Source organism: Kogia breviceps, chromosome 3, assembly GCF_026419965.1.
Source record: "Kogia breviceps isolate mKogBre1 chromosome 3, mKogBre1 haplotype 1, whole genome shotgun sequence".
Lineage (NCBI taxonomy): Eukaryota > Metazoa > Chordata > Mammalia > Artiodactyla > Physeteridae > Kogia > Kogia breviceps.
Genome location: NC_081312.1, coordinates 10,339,630 through 10,359,981, shown reverse-complemented (window position 1 = coordinate 10,359,981; position 20,352 = coordinate 10,339,630). Strand labels below are relative to the sequence as shown.

Genomic DNA, 20,352 nt, shown 5'->3' with positions numbered 1-20,352 from the left:
GTTAATTTATATTTATCTCTGTGTAAGTATATATATTAGAATTATATGCATGCATTTGGATCTTCCAAGTATGGTTTCTAACTAAATTATGATTCAGAGGACATGATTCAGTTTAAGTGATATGATTATAATAAGAGGTTTTGATGCATGTTTTTCTCTCCTTCCCACTCATCTTCTCCCTCCCACCTCCACCAGGCCATGATTGTTTTTGTTGATCCTAAAAATTTCCACATGGATCTCTATTCTACATTCTTCTGCCTTTGTCATGACCCTGAAGTACCAGTCAGATACACTATTGCTATTTGCTTTTATGAAGTAAGTCTGAAAAAGTGATACCACTTTACATTTGTTGTTAATTCTACCTACATGTAGTAGATGATTTTTTGATATTTTGTACACATCTGTTTACAGATTTATTAAAAGATACAGGCTCCATATCGCTCTCATATTCTAGTCCTAAATATTGAAAAATTCCCGTAATTCTGTTTAGAATGTTACACAGAATTCATTTACATAAATACATTATATTCGTTTAGCAGGTATTAATCCATTCGTTCAATATATCTCTAGTAAATCCTTCCTTTAAGCCAGATATTGTGGTATGGATGTGGCTGTTACAGATCTGGAAGTAAAATCAGTTTTTATATGCTTTATAATGTTTATATTTAGCTCTACACCTAAACTTAAGAACGTGAGTACAAATGGAAAATTGAGAGATAGATTATTTAAATTTATGGTTTTTATTGCAAACGGATCATGTTTCGTGAGCACAGCTTTTAGCTTCAGCTGTTACAACAACTCTCCACATTGTAAGAGCAAAAGTGAATTTAAACTTTATGGTGAATATAATTAACTTCTTAACCCTTGAGGTTGAAATTTAGGGCATGTTTCTCGAGTGATTGCAGTAAGTGCATGTTGCTATAATTGCAGTAAACATGTATAACGTATAACTTGCCAACTTTAGGAATGTCACATAAAAATATCTGTGTGGGTTAATAAAATATTTCCTTCCTTTATGAGAGGTATAATAAATATTCTTATTCTCAGTGAGAATATTTCATCCTCTTCCTTGCACTGTGTTCAGAGCATTGTCAGATTAGCTGAAAGTGTGCAGGATATCCATAGCAGCGTTAGAAATGTTACTTAAGACTCTCGGCTATTGAGTGATAGGCTTTGCTTCTTTTGAATAACATTTTTTTTTTCTTGTGTGAATGAAATAAATGTTCATTGTGCAAAGTCCAGAAAATATTCCCTTTAAATGGTATAATTAATTAAAATAATTCAGTGTTGAACAATTAAATCATCTTTGTAAATATGCATATAGGAATATGCTTTTGGAGGAGGAGAGAAGGCAGAGGGCACTGGCTGGCTGAGTGAACTACTTGTCTCTAATATGTATTAAGTGGGCATTTAGGCATGGTTACCATGCACGCTTGTATTTGTCCAGATTGGTGGTCTCCAGAGATGACTGCATGAGATTGGAGTCTGAGAAAAGCAATATTTATGCAATATGAGAATTTCTATTTATGTTTATCTCATGCCTTTAATATTTCATTTTATTTATGACCACCATAAGCGGACATAATGTGCTAGCACCATAGGAAAAAAGATTGAAATATGTACACAAAAATATTTCACCAATAGAAGTGAGTTTGGAAATCATTGATTTATCTATTTGCTGGGTGGCTAATTTTTGTATTCTTATAATCATACCATGTAGGTAGGTTAAGATGATACTTGACTACATAAATGAATGGTTAGTCTAGGTTTGTCCTTTTAAATAATGAAAATCCACTGGTGGATTTAAATTTCCTTAACAGTGTTATTGTTGGATTCTGATAATTACTTTAGTATTTTCTGAGTTTATTCTTGTTTTTCAGAAAAATAATATTTTGAAAATACTTTCAAAAAGTCAAAAACAACCCTGTAGAACAGAGACTTTTAAAACACCTTCTTTGTCTAGGAACCCCTTTTTCAAGTAAAACCTTACTCGGAAACCCAGTATGTGGGAAAAAAACCCCAAAAACTTAAAGGTGAAGTAGAAACTGGTGAATCTACCATTGCAGATTTTTACTGTTGCTTGTCTAGAGGGAAAAAAAAAAAAAAAAACAGTTCACAAAGGAGTTGGTTTAGTCTAGATTCTCCCAACTGCCAACTCCTCTCTTGCTGATTGAAGTCTTTGATGGGAAACGTCTTCGAAGTTTTGCTTGCTTAGGAGTTTTCTCTATCCCTATGTGGCTACTGGCCTTCAGTAGAATTTGCCCCCTCTGGGAGCTGTGAACCGAGATGAATGCTTCCATGGCTGGGCTCCCTTGAAAGACCCTGTTGGCTGCTCTAAGACTTTAAAATATGAACTACAGGCATCCATGAGCTTCTTGGTGCTCGTGAGAGGGAAGTTATGACTGATAAATGCATTCTTCTATGCTCCCGACCCTCATATGTTCACACACTCCAGCGTGTTAGGAAGCAGACTGAAAAGCTTACGTATGCAAGTAATTTTTCTAGAAATCTAATTTTATAGTTGTGTTGTAAACAAGTCTCATTTTAGAAGAAAATCTAACAGGGATTACTTTTTTAAAAATTGTTTTTATAACCTTTATATGTCTAGTAGTCTCAAGTCTGAGAGACTTTATTGCTCCATTCTAGGTTTCTAAACTTCTGAATTCTGGAGTGTATTTAATACATAAAGAACTAATAACATTATTACAAGATGAATCATTGGAGGTAATATCTTCTTACTCTTTGCTTTTTACTTCTGTTATATTAAGTTTGAATATATCAATGCCTTTTTTCTTTTATTTTCCTGCTTCTTGGGAATTGCATGAATTCTAATAGCTGACTAGCCCCAGAAGCTTCAAGTCGATATGCCACTGTATCATAGACTAGAAATTGGGAATATCTTTTAAAAATAGTAGGTTTTAAAATATATATGTATATATGTTTGTTACGGAAAATTTTGGAAAGGCCAAAAAGTAGACAGACAAAAGAATACTTTTAGTTCTGATCACTGTTTCTATTGTCTTATATTTTTTCATTTTCTATTTTTTCTATATAAAGTTTTTAAAATTTTACACAATTGTGATCATATGTTATATCACATTTTATATCTTTTTATTTCTCTTAGCATTGTTTGGGGAGTATACTTGTGGAGGCCTTGGAATACTTTATTTTGATGCTTTATCTACTATATCCTATTCACCCAAATGACTGCTAGCTTGCCAAAGCTCAACTCCTCAACATTAGACATCACTGATGGTGTCGTCTGACTTAAACTGCTTTTAAAAAGTTGGGAGACAGTTTTGAGCATGTTGTCAGGCTGTCATAGATCTAGATGATTTGAATATTATCAAGAGGCAGACATACTCATCTCTTTTCAAAGGTACTTTGATCAAGGTACCTGATTTTGTTTCTAAGACTTTGCAGCAAGAAGGTGACAGAGCAAGAAAATAGAAACCCCCAAAATGCTGTTTGGTAACTCATACTATTTCTGTGTAGAAATTGGCATGTTAATTAATCTAAGATTAGAAAAACATAGCCATCACAAGAAGAGTAATCAATATCTCTGTTAAAAGGTACTAGATGCTCTCATAGATCATCTTCCAGAAATCCTGGAACTTATGTCTACTGGTGGAGAAAGCAGTGTTCAAGAAAATAAGGTAAATCCCATGTATCAAAAAAGTTTCTAGACGTTATATGGCCTACTTTACTCTGCAGTGTTGTTGTGAGGAATCAACAGAAGAGTGTATGAAAAACATTTAAAATAGTGCTTGCCACATAGTAGGTGCTCAGTAAATGTCTGCTAGAGTTTGAACAGCTTGAATTTCCTCTACCATTCCCCTTTTTTTTTTTTAAACATCTTTATTGGAGTATAATTGCTTTACAGTGGTGTGTTAGTTTCTGCTATTTAACAAAGTGAATCAGCTATACATATACATATATCACCATATCCCCTCCCTCTCGCGTCTCCCTCCCTCCCACCCTCCCTATCCCACCCCTCTAGGTGGTCACAAAGCACGGAGCTGATCTCCCCATGAGATGCAGCTGCTTCCTACTAGCTATCTATTTTACATTTGTCCTCTACCATTCTTACATTACCACAATCCTTATTTATTGTCCTTGGAGTTTACGTTCATATTTTCCGTTCTTATTAGCATTTATTATTACTGCAAAGAATAGCAACTGTTGATGACAGAAGGGTAGGAATTTAGAAGGTCAAAGTTTGCTGATAGTGGAATAGAATACATTTTACTTTAGAAGCGTTGTGAATCCCAGTCTCTTTCAAAATTTTGTTTCCAGTAATCATAAATTTTATTTATAGATTTTTTTTAAAGTATTTGATTTTACTAAATATTTACCTCCCTGTGACAACTAAGATGCCTCCTAATTTCAGAAAAGATTAAGAGTTCCCCCTACCCAGGGTATTGTAAGACTGAATAATTTGGCTGAGTGCTGAAGCTGATTTCTTTAATTATCTTTGATTCTCTTGATGTGTTTTCTTCTTTAGTTATCATCTCTCCCTGACTTGATTCCAGCTCTCACAGCTGCTGAGCAGCGAGCTGCAGCCTCTTTAAAGTGGAGAACTCACGAGAAGCTGCTCCAGAAATACGCCTGTCTGCCGCACATCATATCAAGTGATCAGATTTATTATCGTTTCTTGCAAAGAATGTTCACAATCATGAAGACAAATGTGAGCCCAATACCTGTTATCTGATTTTCTCTTGAACTTGCTCCAGTTTTGGAATTAACCAAATTCTCCACATTCTTTTTTTTTTAAAACATCTTTATTGGAGTATAACTGTTTTACAATAGTGTGTTAGTTTCTCCTTTACAACAAAGTGAATCAGTTATACATATACATATGTTCCCATATCTCTTCCCTCTTGAGTCTCCCTCCCTCCCACCCTCCCTATCCCACCCCTCTAGGTGGTCACAAAGCACGGAGGTGAACTCCCTGTGCCACTAGCTATCTAATTTACATTTGGTAGTGTGTATATGTCCCTGCCACTCTCTCACATCCTCACAGCTTACCCTTCCCCCTCCCCATATCCTCAAGTCCATGCTCTAGTAGGTCTGTGTTTTATTCCTGTCCTACCACTAATCTCTTCATGACATTTTTTTTTCTTAGATTCCATATATATGTGTTAGCATACAGTATTTGTTTTTCTCCTTCTGACTTACTTCATTCTGTATGACAGACTCCAGGTCTATCCACCTCATTACAAATAACTCAGTTTCATTTCTTTTTATGGCTGAGTAATATTCCATTGTATATATGTGCCATATCTTCTTTATCCATTCACCTGTTGATGGACACTTAGGTTTCTTCCATGTCCTGGCTATCGTAAATAGAGCTGCAATAAACATTTTCCCACATTCTTGAAATAGAACGACAAACTCAGTTCATGCCCTTCTGCCTGGAGGGGTGTTACCTTTGCTTCCCCACTGGTTGGTTCTCCTTTGCATCAGCTTCTGCCTAGCTGGAGAGGGATGCACAGGGAAAGTGTAAACACATGCACTGCAAGCTTGATACCGTTTTTCTCAAGGGAGAGGTTGGCAGGAGTCACTGATCTCAACTGCAAAGTGCCTTTTGCTCTCATGTACACCTTTCATGTCTCATGGCCTCAGCTGTGCCCTGTTGCCTTAAGGGTATCCCTTAAGCCCCTTAATACTAGTTTGGTTTCTTTTTCTTTTATAGTACCTGAACAGTGACTTGTTACAAATAAAATGTATACAAAAAACACGGATGCCCTACTATGGATAACCTCAAAATTAGAGTCAAAGTAGGGGGGAAAACAAAGACCTGTACTCAAATTTCCCCATAGAGTAAGTTGTCTACCTTTTTCCTTAAAATTTCCAGAGAGGATTGTTTAACACTCAGTTCACTATACATTGAATATGACATCCTACTACCATTTTTTGAAGTATAAAAAAGTTCTACATAATGTATATGTTTTAGAAACTATTAAAAAAGTACTTTGAATTCTTATTGTTCTCAAAAAAAGTGAGGTAATGAAATCTAGTAGCCATCTCAAAAACCCCAAATCAGGTTTAGCTTCAAAGAGGAAAAAAATGACATTATTGGTGTCATTTACAACTTAACTAAAAAAAAAAAGAAAAATGGCATATATCTTATGACCTAACACCTCTACATGAAGTTTGTTTCATGTATCAAAGCAAAGTGTAGGGGTTGAAGGTTATTTTATAGATGTAATAATCTTAAAAAGTGATATTGACAAAAATAACTTCCTTCTCAGAGGATAATGCATGAATACACCACATAGAAAATTTCACATGGAAATCAAGCAGAATTTATTAATTACTGTATTCAGCAGTTAGTTTATTTGAGTCTCTGCTATGTGTCAGGCACTGTTCTAAGAGCTGGGGATATAGGAGTGAATAAGACAGACAGAATTCTGCTCTAAAGGACCTTGCATTCTTACATGGTGGTCATGTGGGAAGTGATAAATAGTAAAATAAAATAAATATATTAACAGGTGGTAATATGTGCTGTGAAGCTTGATCTTAATTGTCTCAACCTGATTACTTAGTAGGTGTCTTTGTGTTTAGAAAGCTAAGAATACATAATTATTCCATATTTGTACTTTCCCGTATCAGGAAAGAGAAATTATTTACAACATAGTGTGAACAAAATACTTTCAAGACTGAGGGATCTGCTTTATGTTTTCTTTTACAAAGAGGTAAATCCACACTTAAAAGGAAATACGTGATTCACTATAGCACATTTTCCATGATCAAAAAAGACACTTATATTCTGTTTCAATATTCACTGGAGAAAAGATTATATTTTTAGTTCTGTATCTAATGGTTGTAATATTCATTCATTTAACAAAATTTATTGAGCACTTACTATGTGCTGAGTACTATTCTGGATGTTAGGAACACAGTAGTGAATGAAAAGGCAAAGGACCTGTTCTCATAGAACTTTAAATTCTATTCGAGACAGAAAACAAACACATATAATACATACATCGTACACCAGGGATGAAAAGTACAAGGAGGAACTAAAAACCAGGGTAGAGGGGAAGGAAATGATGGAGGGTTGTAGGATGGTATTGTGAATATAGTGGTCAGGAAAAAGCCCTCTCTGATCAAATATGCTTTGTGCAGAGGCTTGGACCAAGTAAGGGAGTGACCATGTGGAGGTCTGAAGGACAGGTGGTCCCCGCAAAGGGAAGAGTGAATGCAAAGGTGTGATACGGCGTGTGCTTGGTTGTGTGAGGGGCTGCAAGGAAGCCCGTGTGGCGGTTGTTAGCGAGAGATGAGGCTGGAGAGGTTGCTGGGCCCACAACACGCAGGTGCTTGAAGGCCATGATGTAGAGCATAGATTGTATTCTCTGATACAGGGGAAGGCTTTGGAAGGTTTTGAGTAGAAGAATGACAGAAACTAACTTTTTTTCCTGGTTTTGTTATGAAAAAAATTTAAAACGCAGAAAGGCAGAGAAAATACTATAATGAACCCTCACACACCCATCACCTAGGTTTAACAGTTGTTAACATTCTGACATATTTTCTATTTCATTGTGCTGAAAAATTTAAATTATAGATATCATTATATTTTTATCTCTAAACATTTCAGTATTCATCTCTAAAAAAGGACATTGCCCTATATAAACATGATACAATTATTACATTTGACAAAATGAACAATTATCTTTAATATCATTTAAAGTTCATATTAAAATTTACCAATTATGCCTCAAATATGTGTGACAGTTGTTTTATTCCATATAAGATCCAACTAAGATCTATACATTGCCTTAGGTGGTTACATCTCTTAGTTCTCTTTTAATCCAGAACAGATTCCCTCTTCGCCCTTCCCCACTTTTTCATGACATTGAATTGAGGAAGAGACTTAGTCAGTTGTTCTGTAGAATGTCTTCATGGATTAACTTGTTTATCTCTTCTCCATATTTCTTCTAAACTGGAGGTTTGATAAGGGCTTGCCAAGTCTTAGGTTAAACGTTTTTGGCAAGAATACTTCATAAATGCTGCTGTGTATTTTCTGTTGCATTGTGTCTGGACGGCTGTCCCTCTGTAAGTGAGCTAGGAGTGGTTGTGCAGATGGCGACAGCTCTGTTAGTCTACTGCAAAATTGTGTTTTCTCTCTTGTGATCTGCGTCCCAATCTGAAGCTGACACTTCAACACTCAGAATACCCAGTTTCCCACCAAGCTGTTACCCATTAGTTTTAGCATCCAGTGATGATCCTTGCCTGATCACTTATTTCATTAGAACTTGAAGAAAAATGATTTTTAAAATTCTGTCTTTTCTTCTACATTGTTGATGGCATTCTTCTCAGGAGAAATGCTTTTTTTTTTTTTTTTTTTTTTTAACATCTACCTGGGTAATTTATTTACCCTAAAATATATTTCCTAATATAAAGAGAGGGTAAATTCTATTTCTTTCCCTCTAATTATCAATTTTCAGAGTTAGGAAGACTCTGAAATGGTGCAGTAGCCACTTCCAATGATGATGAATGAATTTTGTTTTTGGTTTTGTCTCTTTCTTTTAGACTCATCATTTTATATTAAATAATGTTTTAATCAATTGCAGTCATTATTTGCATGCTTAAGTGGTCACAACTTCTTTAAACTGGCTTTTACTTGTTTTGATATAATTACCTTTATCTTTGATTTCTGGCCCAAAAGACATTACCTTATACTGTGAGGTATAAAATATACGTATTTTAAACTACTTTTATTTCAAATGACTAGTGTTTATGCATTTGAAATTCTATTAGTATACACAAAATGAAAGAAAAGAGTAACATCCTTTTATTTAGTTCATTTATCTAAAATTCATTTTTTATAATTCCACTGATATTTCTGTTTATGTACATTTCTTAAATTTTCTGTTCTAACTCATAGTGAATATTCTTTTTTATATTCAATTAAAAGCACCACATGAAATGGTACTCAATAGAATGGAAATAACTTGTATAAAATATGAGAGGAGGTAGCAGGCAGTAGTCTCTGAGCAATGTATAGTTTTTCCTACTTGAATTTCAAGGATCCTAGTATAATAGTCTGAATCGTCAAGAATTGAATGTTATAATATTTATATGTAAGTCAAGATGGTGAACATGAATTTATACTGGATACAGTATATCTGATTGAGAGATTTTTCTCTACTACATCGTTTGAACCCAAATCTAGTAAAGATGAATGGTTGAATTCATTTAGAATTAAGGTTCTGCCCAGTGGTGTGACAGAAATTTAAAGGACAAAGGAGTTTAAAACACTGGTAAGAGTAATTGGTATGGTGTCCCTTGGGTTCTAAGCTTTATCTGTGTCACGGACCGGGAACCTTAAAGAATGGCATTGCGGTGGAAGAGGCAGAGCTAAGCCAGAGCGATCTGACATATACCTGGTCATGGGATCTCTGAGTTTTTATTTTAGAAGTTGCACATCTTTGGTGAGATACCTGACACAGGGTATGTTCTAACAAATGTTTGTTGAATATATGAGTGACAAGGTCCACAGGTGGTTGAGATATAATTTGGGGAGAATATCACTTAAGATGAAGTGGCAAGGAAATGAGAGTCAAATATAAATCAAATCTGGATGATTTGGAAATGACTGCCAAATTGCATTAACTTTGTAGTGAGATAGTAGATTAGCTGATTTGCCTGAGTGATGGTAACATTAAATTATGAAGACACTTCCACAGTGATTTGAGAGGCAGGCAATACTGCTTTTACTTTTAGTCAATAACTTAAAATAGATGTATGGGGCCAAATTATTCAGAGTATATACTATTAGACTGGTTTAATTGTCTTCCTTATTTCTTTAAGAATGTGTTACCTGTCCAAAAGGCTGCTTCACGAACTCTATGCATTTTTCTACGTTATAATCGTAAACAAGAACAGAGACACGAGGTCATTCAAAAATTAATTGAACGTAAGTAATCATTGTCTCTCATTTTGAATAACAGAAAGTAAACAAACTGGTTGGCCTTAGTTAGATCTGACTTATATTATGTATCATTTTGCCATGAATAATTAGGCCAGTGTTGGTATATATTTGCATTTGAGTTTTGTAGGCTAATTTTTTTGGCTTGTTTTAGAAATCTTCGACAGAATCAGATTTGTGATGAATGAGGGCTGGCTTTTGTGAATTTCTACACTTGAGAAATTAAAATATGTATATTTATTGTTGAAAGCCCGGTTTCTATCCTGATTAATACAATTTGGAACTAAGATATATAAGTAGGCTATCCTTGCATCTAATAATTTGTTTTATGTTCCTATTTAAAATATTACAGAATGTGAGTTTTGTTCCCTTGAATAGACTTGATAGTAGTCATTAATGTGAATCTGGTAAGCCGAGGTGGTTTATAATGTCTTAAAAAATTGTCAATTAACAAATGCAAATTTATTTTAATTTGCTATGGGCTAAAATCAAGACAAAAAAACTTTTTGTTAAAGTGTTAATTCTAGAAGTAGTGGTGCACTACTATATATACTTAGTGAATTTGTTAATTATTGTGTACTTGCTTTGACTGTAGTGTCTTAATGCTTTTATTAAACTCTGTTATCCAGCATAGACAGGTAATGGAATTTTTCTGGTTATTGGAGTTTACCATTTTAAGTATAGATCACCACTTTTCACAAAATTAGAGTACATAAAATTCCATTTAAGAAAAAATAATGCTCAATATACTTTAATCTTCCTTTTCTTACTGTATTTTAATTCAGTTTTCCTTTTTTTAGTGGTAGGACCTGACCTTTAGAATGTTTTATTTTGAATGGAGATTCTATTTGGTTTTAAATATTAAGAATTTTGCTTTTGAACATTTCTGTAATAAGGGAGAGAAAATTATCCTTTCAACATTGACCTGAACTATTTTCAGTGATATCGTGTTTACATATGATTTTACTTCAAAGCATTTTTAAGGAAACGAGAAGAAAACAGTTAATTTCATTGGTCAGAGATTTTGAAGTTATACAGACCTGCATTTGAATTCTAGCTCTGTACTTTCCAGCTCTGTGGCTTTAACCTCTCTGAATCTCAGTATCCTTACCTTTTAGGAGGAATAAATTTATTCTCATCCCATTGGATTGACTTTTAAGATTTAATGAGATAATATGTATAAAGTACTTAGCGCATGGTGGGTAATCAAAAAATAGTAGATATGTTCATTCAATATTTAATAAATGTTCATGGAACTGAATGCAATAATGTTTAATACATTTTTTCTGTTTTTTCAGGTGCTATTAATTTGGGGGTATATAATATGATTTTTTCCCCCTTATCTCTTGTTTTTGCTAAACAAATTGTGGATATAAAAAAGATTGTCATGGACTTAGTGATTTTTTCACATGAAATTTTATGTAGGAAAAATTAAACTTATAATTTTTTGTTGTTGTTTCTAGAACTGGGCCAAGGAAAAAGTTATTGGAATAGACTCCGATTTTTGGATACCTGTGAATTTATTATAGAGATCTTTTCCAAATCATTTTTCTGTAAATATTTCTTTCTACCTGCTATTGAACTGACACATGATCCAGTAGCAAATGTGAGGTATGGTACCAATCCAAGAAAATATTTGAAAAAATTGTATTTTTTATGTATCTACTGTGATGAATATATGCAAAAGCATTTTCTTAGTCAATTAAAAATAATCAAGTGAAGAATTGATACTTGTTTTGCAATTCTTGGTAGACTTAATTGAGCCTCAGTAGGACCTGGAAGCGTGATCTTTTAACACTGTCTCAGGTCTTTAGTTTATTGGGTTGATAGCAGTAGTCACAGCCAGACTGGCAGGCTTCTCCAGCCACTTGGATACACACATTGGCATCAAGAGAAGATTGAGTAGATGTGATTAATTTATCTATATCTTCTAAGACTAAAGGAAAAAATAATTGAAAGTTGGCTTGGAGAAGATCTGTCCATTTTTACAGGCCTATTTATTCAGAGAAGTAAGACTGTTTCCAAGTCTTTTAGCTGTCTCACATTTTCAAAATCCAGTAAATGGTAATTGGAGTTGATTAAATAACTGTGAAATTAAATGAAACGGGCCTGAAAATGGCTTTCTTAGAAACTGAAAAAAAGAATAAATGTATTTTGCCATTTTTCCTCCCCAAATAAGCATATTAATTTTTAAAAAAAATTGTGGTAAAACATACATAATATAAAATTTACCATTTTAACTATTTTGTACAATTCAGTGGCATTAAGCACACATGCATACTGTTTGAGTTATTTGTATATTGCATAATGAGTTGAAGAGAATTTTAAGCCCTCAGCCGTTAGATTTCGTATTTGTGCTCTATGCCTCTGTTCTGAATTTGAGGAACTCAGATCTGTTCAGATCTGTAAGAGACACAGAGTCAGTTGGCCAAGACTTCCTGAACAGAACTCCAGAGCTCCCTGCTGAGCTTTCACATGCCAGCCATGCTTCATGCTAGTTTCATGCTGTGTGACATATTTGTTTCTTTTATAAATAACTGATGTATGTTGTAGACAACATGCAACCATTTAATACTTTTTAACAGGAAGACTTGACCAGGCAATAAGCATTGACTGATAGCATGGCTGTTGAGAGAAAATATACCAAGAAGAATTGTCAAAAGATGTTGAAAAGTTCAGGCTAAGAATGTTGTGAGCATTATTTAAAGGGAACACATCTAGACATTGGTTTTGTTTTGTATTTTTAGGGTGAGAAAATACAGAAAGTACCACTGCATTGCCTTTAGTATTTTGTGCATCTTACCTGTGCTGTATAAACTAGAGCTGAGGTTACCTTGACTTGAGATTTAAAGCAAATTTAAAGTGATTTTAAGTAAATTGAAAGACCCCGTTGATAATTCTTTAGAATGTACCTCTTGGTAAATAACTAAGGGATCCAGCCACATTGTTAACCTTTTGCAAACTGAAGTTGTGATTCTAGAAAAATAGCTTCCAATGTGTTGAGTTCTCATTTATCAAGCAGTTCCCAAAAATTATTTGAAAGGAAGTGAAATCATCTCTACTCGAGTCACTGTGACTAACAGCATAACATTGACTCTAAGGGAAAGCAACCTGTTAATTCAAAAACCAGATGAAGATGAATGTTGCTCTATGAATTTTGGTGGTTTTTCTGAGTAAGAGATGATCGTATAGCAGTTTGTCTTGGTTCTCACTCTCCTGCTTGGACAGCTGCCAGCCTAACAAATGGGTCCAGCAACACCGTATACTAACTGGCTTTTGGATACGAAAGCCTTTGCTCAACACTTTCAGAAATGTGCAGGTAGAATGAAAGCCATTACAGGCGAGAGTGGCAGGACCATGCAGGGTAGGAGGAGAGTTTTTGGAGCCATAATCCCTGAGCTGATTTCCAGCTCTACACCAGCTATGTGTCTGGGCAACTTACAAAACCTCTCTGTGCATCAGTTTCCTTGGTACTTAATTCATGGGGTGTTGAGGAATAAATACTTGAGGTTGTGTACATAAAAATTTAGTTTACCTGAGAACTATGATCCCTAATCACTGCTAAGGCTTCTGTAGCTTCTGTTGAATGTATGTTTTCTAGATCTGCCTTGGGTTATAAAGAATGAAGTGTGCATGGACTGTTGATTGTTTTTCCTTAGTGAATGTTTAAAATTTGTATTCATTGAGTCTAGACAATACCAAGGCTAGAAAAAGACTATTGGTATTCAAAGGAGCCTCCTCTTCAGCTGCCAGAAATGAAAATAATTCTTTCTGGGGTATTGGGACCCCTTAATTAGAGAAAGCATTACCATGCTTAGCAGTATCCGTGGTGAGTGCTGAATAAGTTTGGGACTATTATTGCTATGTACAGAGATGAAAATTCTAGAGGAGGAGCTTCTTTTACCTTTTTGGTTGAATAAAAAGCAGATTTTGGGGCTTCCGTGGTGGCACAGTGGTTGAGAGTCCGCCTGCCGATGCAGGGGACATGGGTTCATGCCCCGGTCCGGGAAGATCCCACATGCTGTGGAGCGGCTGGGCATGTGAGCCATGGCCGCTGAGCCTGCGCATCTGGAGCCTGTGCTCCACAATGGGAGAGGCCACAACAGTGAGAGGCCTGCGTACTGCAAAAAAAAAAAAAAGCAGATTTTGTTGTATAAGAATCCTCAACTGAAGGCTCAGCTGAGAAGGTATCCTGGGAACTCCAGGAATGGGACTTAGTTGTCTCAAGGTTTGGCCTAGAAATAAAAAAATAGTATCTGGAGAGCTCTTAGATGAATGAAGACAGAAGCCCCAAGTTAGACAACCAGCCCTGGCAAAGCAGTAGAATTTTAGCTTAGCAAAACAGGACATTTTCTGCACCACCTTTTCCTAGGAAGTTTTTTTGTTTGTTCGGTTGGTTGGTTGGTTGGGTTTTTTAATACTTGCCTGGATTTCCTTTCACCTGTCTGGAATCCTTCCGTTTGCTTGTTGCTTCTTTATCAGCCCCACTTAGACTGTGGTGGTGCTGTCGATGCTCTCCTTTTATCTCTTCTTCTCAAACTGCGCTCACTTGCCTGGGTGACTCTCCAGTCTCATGGCTCATGTATCGTCTGTGGCTGAAGAGTCCTGATGGCACATCTCCAGCATGGACATCCACCCTGGACAGAAGACTCATTGAGCCAACTGCCCCGTAGGATTTCCATCGACTATCTAACAGGCTCCTCAGACTTCATCTGTCCAGTTAATCCCCATCTTCCTCATCTGCACTTCTGCAGTCTTCTCCGTCTCAGTAAATAGCCATTGCGTCTTGCCACTCGCTCAGGTCAGAGCCGTGACTTCCTTTCTGTCACTCCACTTCCAAGCCCTCAGCACATCCTGCCGCTTGTAAAATATATTCAGAATCAAACCACTTCCCACCACCTCACTGCTGCCACTCTGGTTCAAGCCACCATCATCTCTTGTCTGAATTACTGAAAGAGCCCCCTGCCACCCCGTGTCCCTTTTGTCCTTGACCACCTACAGTCTAATCTCAATACAGTAGCCAGATGATACTTTCCAAACGTTAAGTCGCATCATTTCACTCCACTGTGCAAAACCCTCCATGGCTTCTCATTGCTCTCAAAATGAAAGCCAGTCCCCAGACCGTGACCTGCAAGACCCTGGATGAACTGGCCTCCTGTTTCCACTCTGAGGCCTCCAGCTAATTTCGTTTTTGCTCTGTTCTGGCCATGCTAGCCAGTTTGCCTGTTTTGGCCAATTTGTTAATTTGGGGCAACTTCTAAGGCAGGCTCCCCTGATGGGGTACTTGCTCTTACTGTAATGGTTTTCTCTAGATAGTCACAAGCCTTAGTCCCTAATTTACTTTAAGTCTTTGCTTAAATGTCATCTTTTCAGTGAAATCTTGACTAAAAGCCTCTCTGACCACCTGTTTTGAGCTTGTAATCCCCCTCCTTGTACTCCTTCGTTGTCTTGCCCTGCTGTATTTTCCTCTGCAGCATTTACCACTATTTGACAGACAGTTTACATATTTGTTTATCCTCTCTCCCTACCCGTGTACTAGAATGTAAGCTCTGTGACAGCAGAGAATTTTGTTGGTTCTATCCACTGCGGTATCTCAGCACCCAGAAAAATGAACGCTTGACTCATCATAGGCCCTCCGTAGACATTTGTTACATAAAAAATTAACTCTCAGGCTAGCTAAAGCTTGAGTTTTCTTTCAATTTCATGTGACTGTCATTCTTAGTTATTAAATTCACTCACAAGTTAATACTTTCAATTTATTGCAGAATGAAACTTTGCTACTTGTTGCCCAAAGTGAAATCTACCCTGAAGATCCCTGCAGATAAACATCTACTTCAACAGTTAGAAATGTGTGTGAGAAAACTCCTCTGTCAAGAAAAAGATAAAGATGTTCTGGCCACTGTGAAAAGAGTAAGCGTCCCTTTTGCCACGACATTTGCCTTTCTTGCAGTGTTCATCACAGCCTCACTATCTTAGCTTGATGGGATAGCAATATGTTAAAATATTTCTATCACTGCCAGAGTAGTAAGAGTCAGTAACTGATTTGGTTGATGTGCGCTCCAACTGGATATGAAAGTTCCTTCTATAGGGCACTGAGACATTAATCTTTTATTACTGGTTATATAATAAGCTCTATGAGAGAGCTTACATTTTAGGTATTCAGTAAATACTGTTCAGCTAATAATGAATGAGTACTTCATTCACCAGACTCTTTATAAATGATTAGAATTGGGAAAACTTTGCTGGTATAATTGGGAAAGTCACATTTGATAGAAACTTAGCCCTGAAAGGGCTGGAAGGGCCTTCAGTGATCTGTTGGACTTTACAGAAACTCTAGACCTAGAAATGTTCAAGTGTTTGCTTAAGATCTTCTTGGTAAGTGGCAGAGCCAGGGCTGAATATAGATCCCTAGCGTTTTTCAATTATGTAACATTGTGTCTTATGGGGTTTTGTTTGTTTTGTTTTAGCCTGTGATCTTATATGGATTGTTTGGCAATATTGGAACACTAACACAGTAAACATTTGGGTTAGTGAAGTCAAACCTTAAAATACTTTATAGTCTTCAAAACCTTTTGGTTGAGTATATAATTAATATCTTTATAAGGTTATGTCAAATTAAAATCATTACTTTTATGGTGATGAATTGGGAGATTCGGATTGACATGTATATACACTGATGTGTATTAATGGATGACTAATAAGAACCTGCTGTATAAAAAAATAAATAAAATTAAAGAAAAAAATCATTACTTTTATGAATCTGAATGTGAAGTTCAGGACATATAGTTTTTGAGCATTTATTTGTAGTGAGAGAAGTTAATTTATTAATGTCTTAAGTAACTTGGTATCGATGTTGAGGAAAAATAAAAAAGAGTCCTTTGATTTTTTTTTTTCCCTAGAGATCATTGCCAGATGTTGCATAAGGAACTTTTTAATAAAGTGATTTGATAACGTAGTATTAATTAGTATAATATTATTTTACTGAAATGTAAATTCTTCTTTCATTAACTGAAATAAACAGAAATACCCAGAGTCTGGACCTGCATCTAAATCTAAAAATATAGATACACATAACATTTGTTTCTACCAGATATTTCTGTCTTTACTGTTAAATTACAGAAGTGTAGGCAATGGAGTTAACTTTCAAAATAGTAAACATGAGACAGTTACTTTTTTGAGAGAATTTATTAACCGAAGAGGTAACTCAAGCTCACCCTATAAATAGGAGAAAATGATATCATTAAATTGATAGATTATTAACTTTCAATGGATTATTCTGGAGTACAGCCCTTATTTTAAGAACATGTCACATGAGGAAGTCAGTCTGTCCCATGAAAATTTTATAGTTTAATGTTTATCAAACTGATGTATTGGTATGGGAACCTCTCAGGAAGCTATTCAAAGCTTTGGGATAAAAATGAAATAGTTTAGTCAGTTTTTTAAGATGAAAAGTAATTTCATTTAAAGGGGCTATTTCATGCCATAAATTATAACATTTTCATAAATTTCAGCATAAGAATAAAACTTCAAATAAATATTATGTTTGCAGTGGATAGCTTTGGGCATATGAATACATGTACTTTATCCTGGTCATCAGAGTTACTCCTGTAAAAAAGTACTGTCCTCTATCAGAGACAGAACCCTGGATTAGATGGGCCATTGTTTGATTGAAATAATTTATTTCAGACCAATGTATTCTGAAAAGACAAATACTAAATTAAGAGAATGCTTTCAGAGTAAAGTTTTTTCTATTGGTTAAAACGTCATAATAATCAAAAGTTTCTGTGGCAAGGAACTAAGGATATTAAGCCCAATGATATCTAGCTTTGTATATATTTAGCTAAAAGTTTTTTTAAAACATTCAAAAATTATATTGTATTTCTGAAGATTCAGAAAAGAGTGGCACAGGAAGTTATTAGAAACTAAATTGCATGTGTTTAGTATTTAAAATAATCCTTTACACTTGCTTTTCTTTTTTTAAAAAAAATTAATTAATTAATTAATTTTTGGCTGAGTTGGGTCTTTGTTGCTGCGCTCGGGCTTTCTCTAGTTGTGGTGAGCGGGGCCTACTCTTTGTTGCGGTGTGCAGGCTTCTCATTGTGGTGGCTTCTCTTATTGCCGAACACAGGCTCTAGGCGCGTGGGCTTCGGTAGTTGTGGCTCGCGGGCTCTAGAGCGCAGGCTCAGTAGTTGTGGCGCACGGACTTAGTTGCTCCATGGCATGTGGGATCTTCCCAGCCCAGGGCTCGAACCTGTGGCCCCTGCATTGGCAGGTGGATTCTTAACTACTGTGCCACCAGGGAAGCCCTACACTTGCTTTTCTTAAGTTGAAAAACTTTTAAAAGTTTAAGTGGAACCTGGTGTTAATATATAGAGGTTGATTAAAAACACAATGTAGAGTTGGGAAGAACTTTAGAGACTTTCTAATTTAGCCTTTCACGTAGTGGAGAAGTCTCTTCTTTGATCCTCCCTCTGGAAAAAGGAGTCTTTCTGAGAAATGATTAGTTGATTTAATTTAATTACTGTTGAATAATTTAAAACATTTTCTTTGCAGACTGTGTTAGAGTTGGACAGAATGGAAATGTCCATGGATGCTGTGAGTACACTCTCTTTACCTTATGTTGAAAGGAATATTTAAAAATTGGCAGAGACTCATCATTAATGTTTCACAATTTCATTTTAAACTTTAAACTTAGTTTCAGAAAAAATTTTATGAAAAAGATTTGTTGGATCAAGAGAAAGAAAGAGAGGAGCTACTTCTTTTGGAAATGGTATGTTTTCACACGCACACACACGTACTCTTTTCTGACCAGTATTAACTGTGCTTTGTTATTAAATCTATTTAATAATTTCTTTTAGTTTCATACTACTTTTATTTTCCCTAAATGACTAAAGAAGAATCCTGACCTTTTGAAATATGTTCTTTTATGAATTGTAAGGAAAATTACATTTGAGAGCCTTAAAAAAAAAAAACTACCTTATTGAAGTATAATTGACTTATGATTAACTGCAAATACTTAAAGTGTGCAATTTGGCGAATTTTGACATATAGACATATCCATGAAACCAGAATATAAAATACCAAACGTTGCCATTCCTTCAAAAATTTCCTTGTGCCCCCTTTGTGATTCACATCTTCTACTCTAGTCCCTAGCAACCACTAATCTAGTTTCTGTCACTGTAAATTAGTTTGCATTTTTTAGAATTTATATAAATTGAATCATATGTTAGTACCTTTTTGGGTCATGCTTCTTTCCATCAGCATGATTACTTTGAGATTCATCCATGTTTTTGTGCATATAAAGAGGTCATTCCTTTTTATCCCTGAGTAGTAGTCCATACTACAGATGTACCACAATGTGTTTATCTACATCTTAATGGACATTTGGGTTACTTCTAGCTTGGAAACATTAGTGAAGAAGTCTTTGAGTGGACATAAGGTTTCATTTCTCTTGGGGAAATAACTTAGGAATGGAATGGCTGGATCATATGGTATGTGGTGGAGAGCTTCCGTTACCCCGTATCCTCTCTAATGTTCGAGAGGGTGGGTATGTAATGTTATCTCAAATTGCTTATGCCTGATGCCTAAGGAGGCTGAGCATCTTTTCCTTTGTGTATTGGCCATGCTTATATCTTAGTTGATGAAGTCTCTTTTCAGATTTTAAACTGGTTTTTGTTTATCTTCTTATTGAGTTGTGAGAGTTCTTTATAAACTCTGAATACAACTCCTTTGTCAGAGATACATTTTATGAATATTTTCTTGGAGTCTGTGCTTAATGGTGTCTTTGGAAGAGAAGAAGTTTTTAATTTTGATGAAGTCCAACTTATCCTTTTTTTCTTTTAGCATAGTTCATGCTTTTTTGTTCTAAGAATCTTTTTTCTATCCCCAAATTATAAAGACTTTTTCCTATGTTTTCTTCTAGTAATTTTAGTTTTAGGTTTTACATATAGGTCTATGATTCATTTCAAGTTAATTTTTATATATGTTTATTTTTTCCATCTCAATGAGCAATTATTCTAATGCCATTTATTAAAAACTTTACTTTCCCCATTAAATTGCCTTAACACCTTTTAAAAAAAAAATCAATTGTCCATATATACATATGTCTGTTTCTTGACTCCCATTCTGTTGCAGTGATTTATAGGTTTATCTTTTTGGCAATTCCAAACTATCTTGATCACTGTAACTTTATAGTAATTCTTAAAATCAGGTAGGGTAACTTTTCCAACTTTTAAAAAAATTGCTTTGGCCAGTAGAGGCCCTTTTCATCTTTATACAATGTTTAGAATCAGTTTATCAATTCTACAAAAAGCCTGCTGGAATTTTAGTTAGGATTGTGTTAATTAGCATTGATCTGTAGGTCAATTTGGAGAATTGTCGTCTTAACAATATAAGTCTTCCAATCCATGAACATTGTCTAC

The 20,352-nt window shown here is 35.2% G+C and overlaps 1 protein-coding gene across 3 annotated transcripts in view; it reads left to right on the top strand.

The window, feature by feature from the left end:
- Positions 1-20,352, top strand: part of PPP4R4 (protein phosphatase 4 regulatory subunit 4) — a 126,491-nt gene that overhangs the window by 86,688 nt on the left and 19,451 nt on the right. For 2 of the 3 annotated variants that reach the window (XM_059056141.2, XM_067027827.1), the window contains 9 exons: positions 196-315; positions 2,647-2,724; positions 3,573-3,656; positions 4,505-4,687; positions 9,814-9,919; positions 11,395-11,542; positions 15,697-15,841; positions 18,485-18,526; positions 18,627-18,701. In XM_059056141.2, coding sequence (XP_058912124.1) covers positions 196-315; positions 2,647-2,724; positions 3,573-3,656; positions 4,505-4,687; positions 9,814-9,919; positions 11,395-11,542; positions 15,697-15,841; positions 18,485-18,526; positions 18,627-18,701 — 981 coding nt within the window. The remainder of the gene's footprint in view (positions 1-195; positions 316-2,646; positions 2,725-3,572; positions 3,657-4,504; positions 4,688-9,813; positions 9,920-11,394; positions 11,543-15,696; positions 15,842-18,484; positions 18,527-18,626; positions 18,702-20,352) is intronic. The other variant, XM_067027826.1, reaches the window with a different exon arrangement.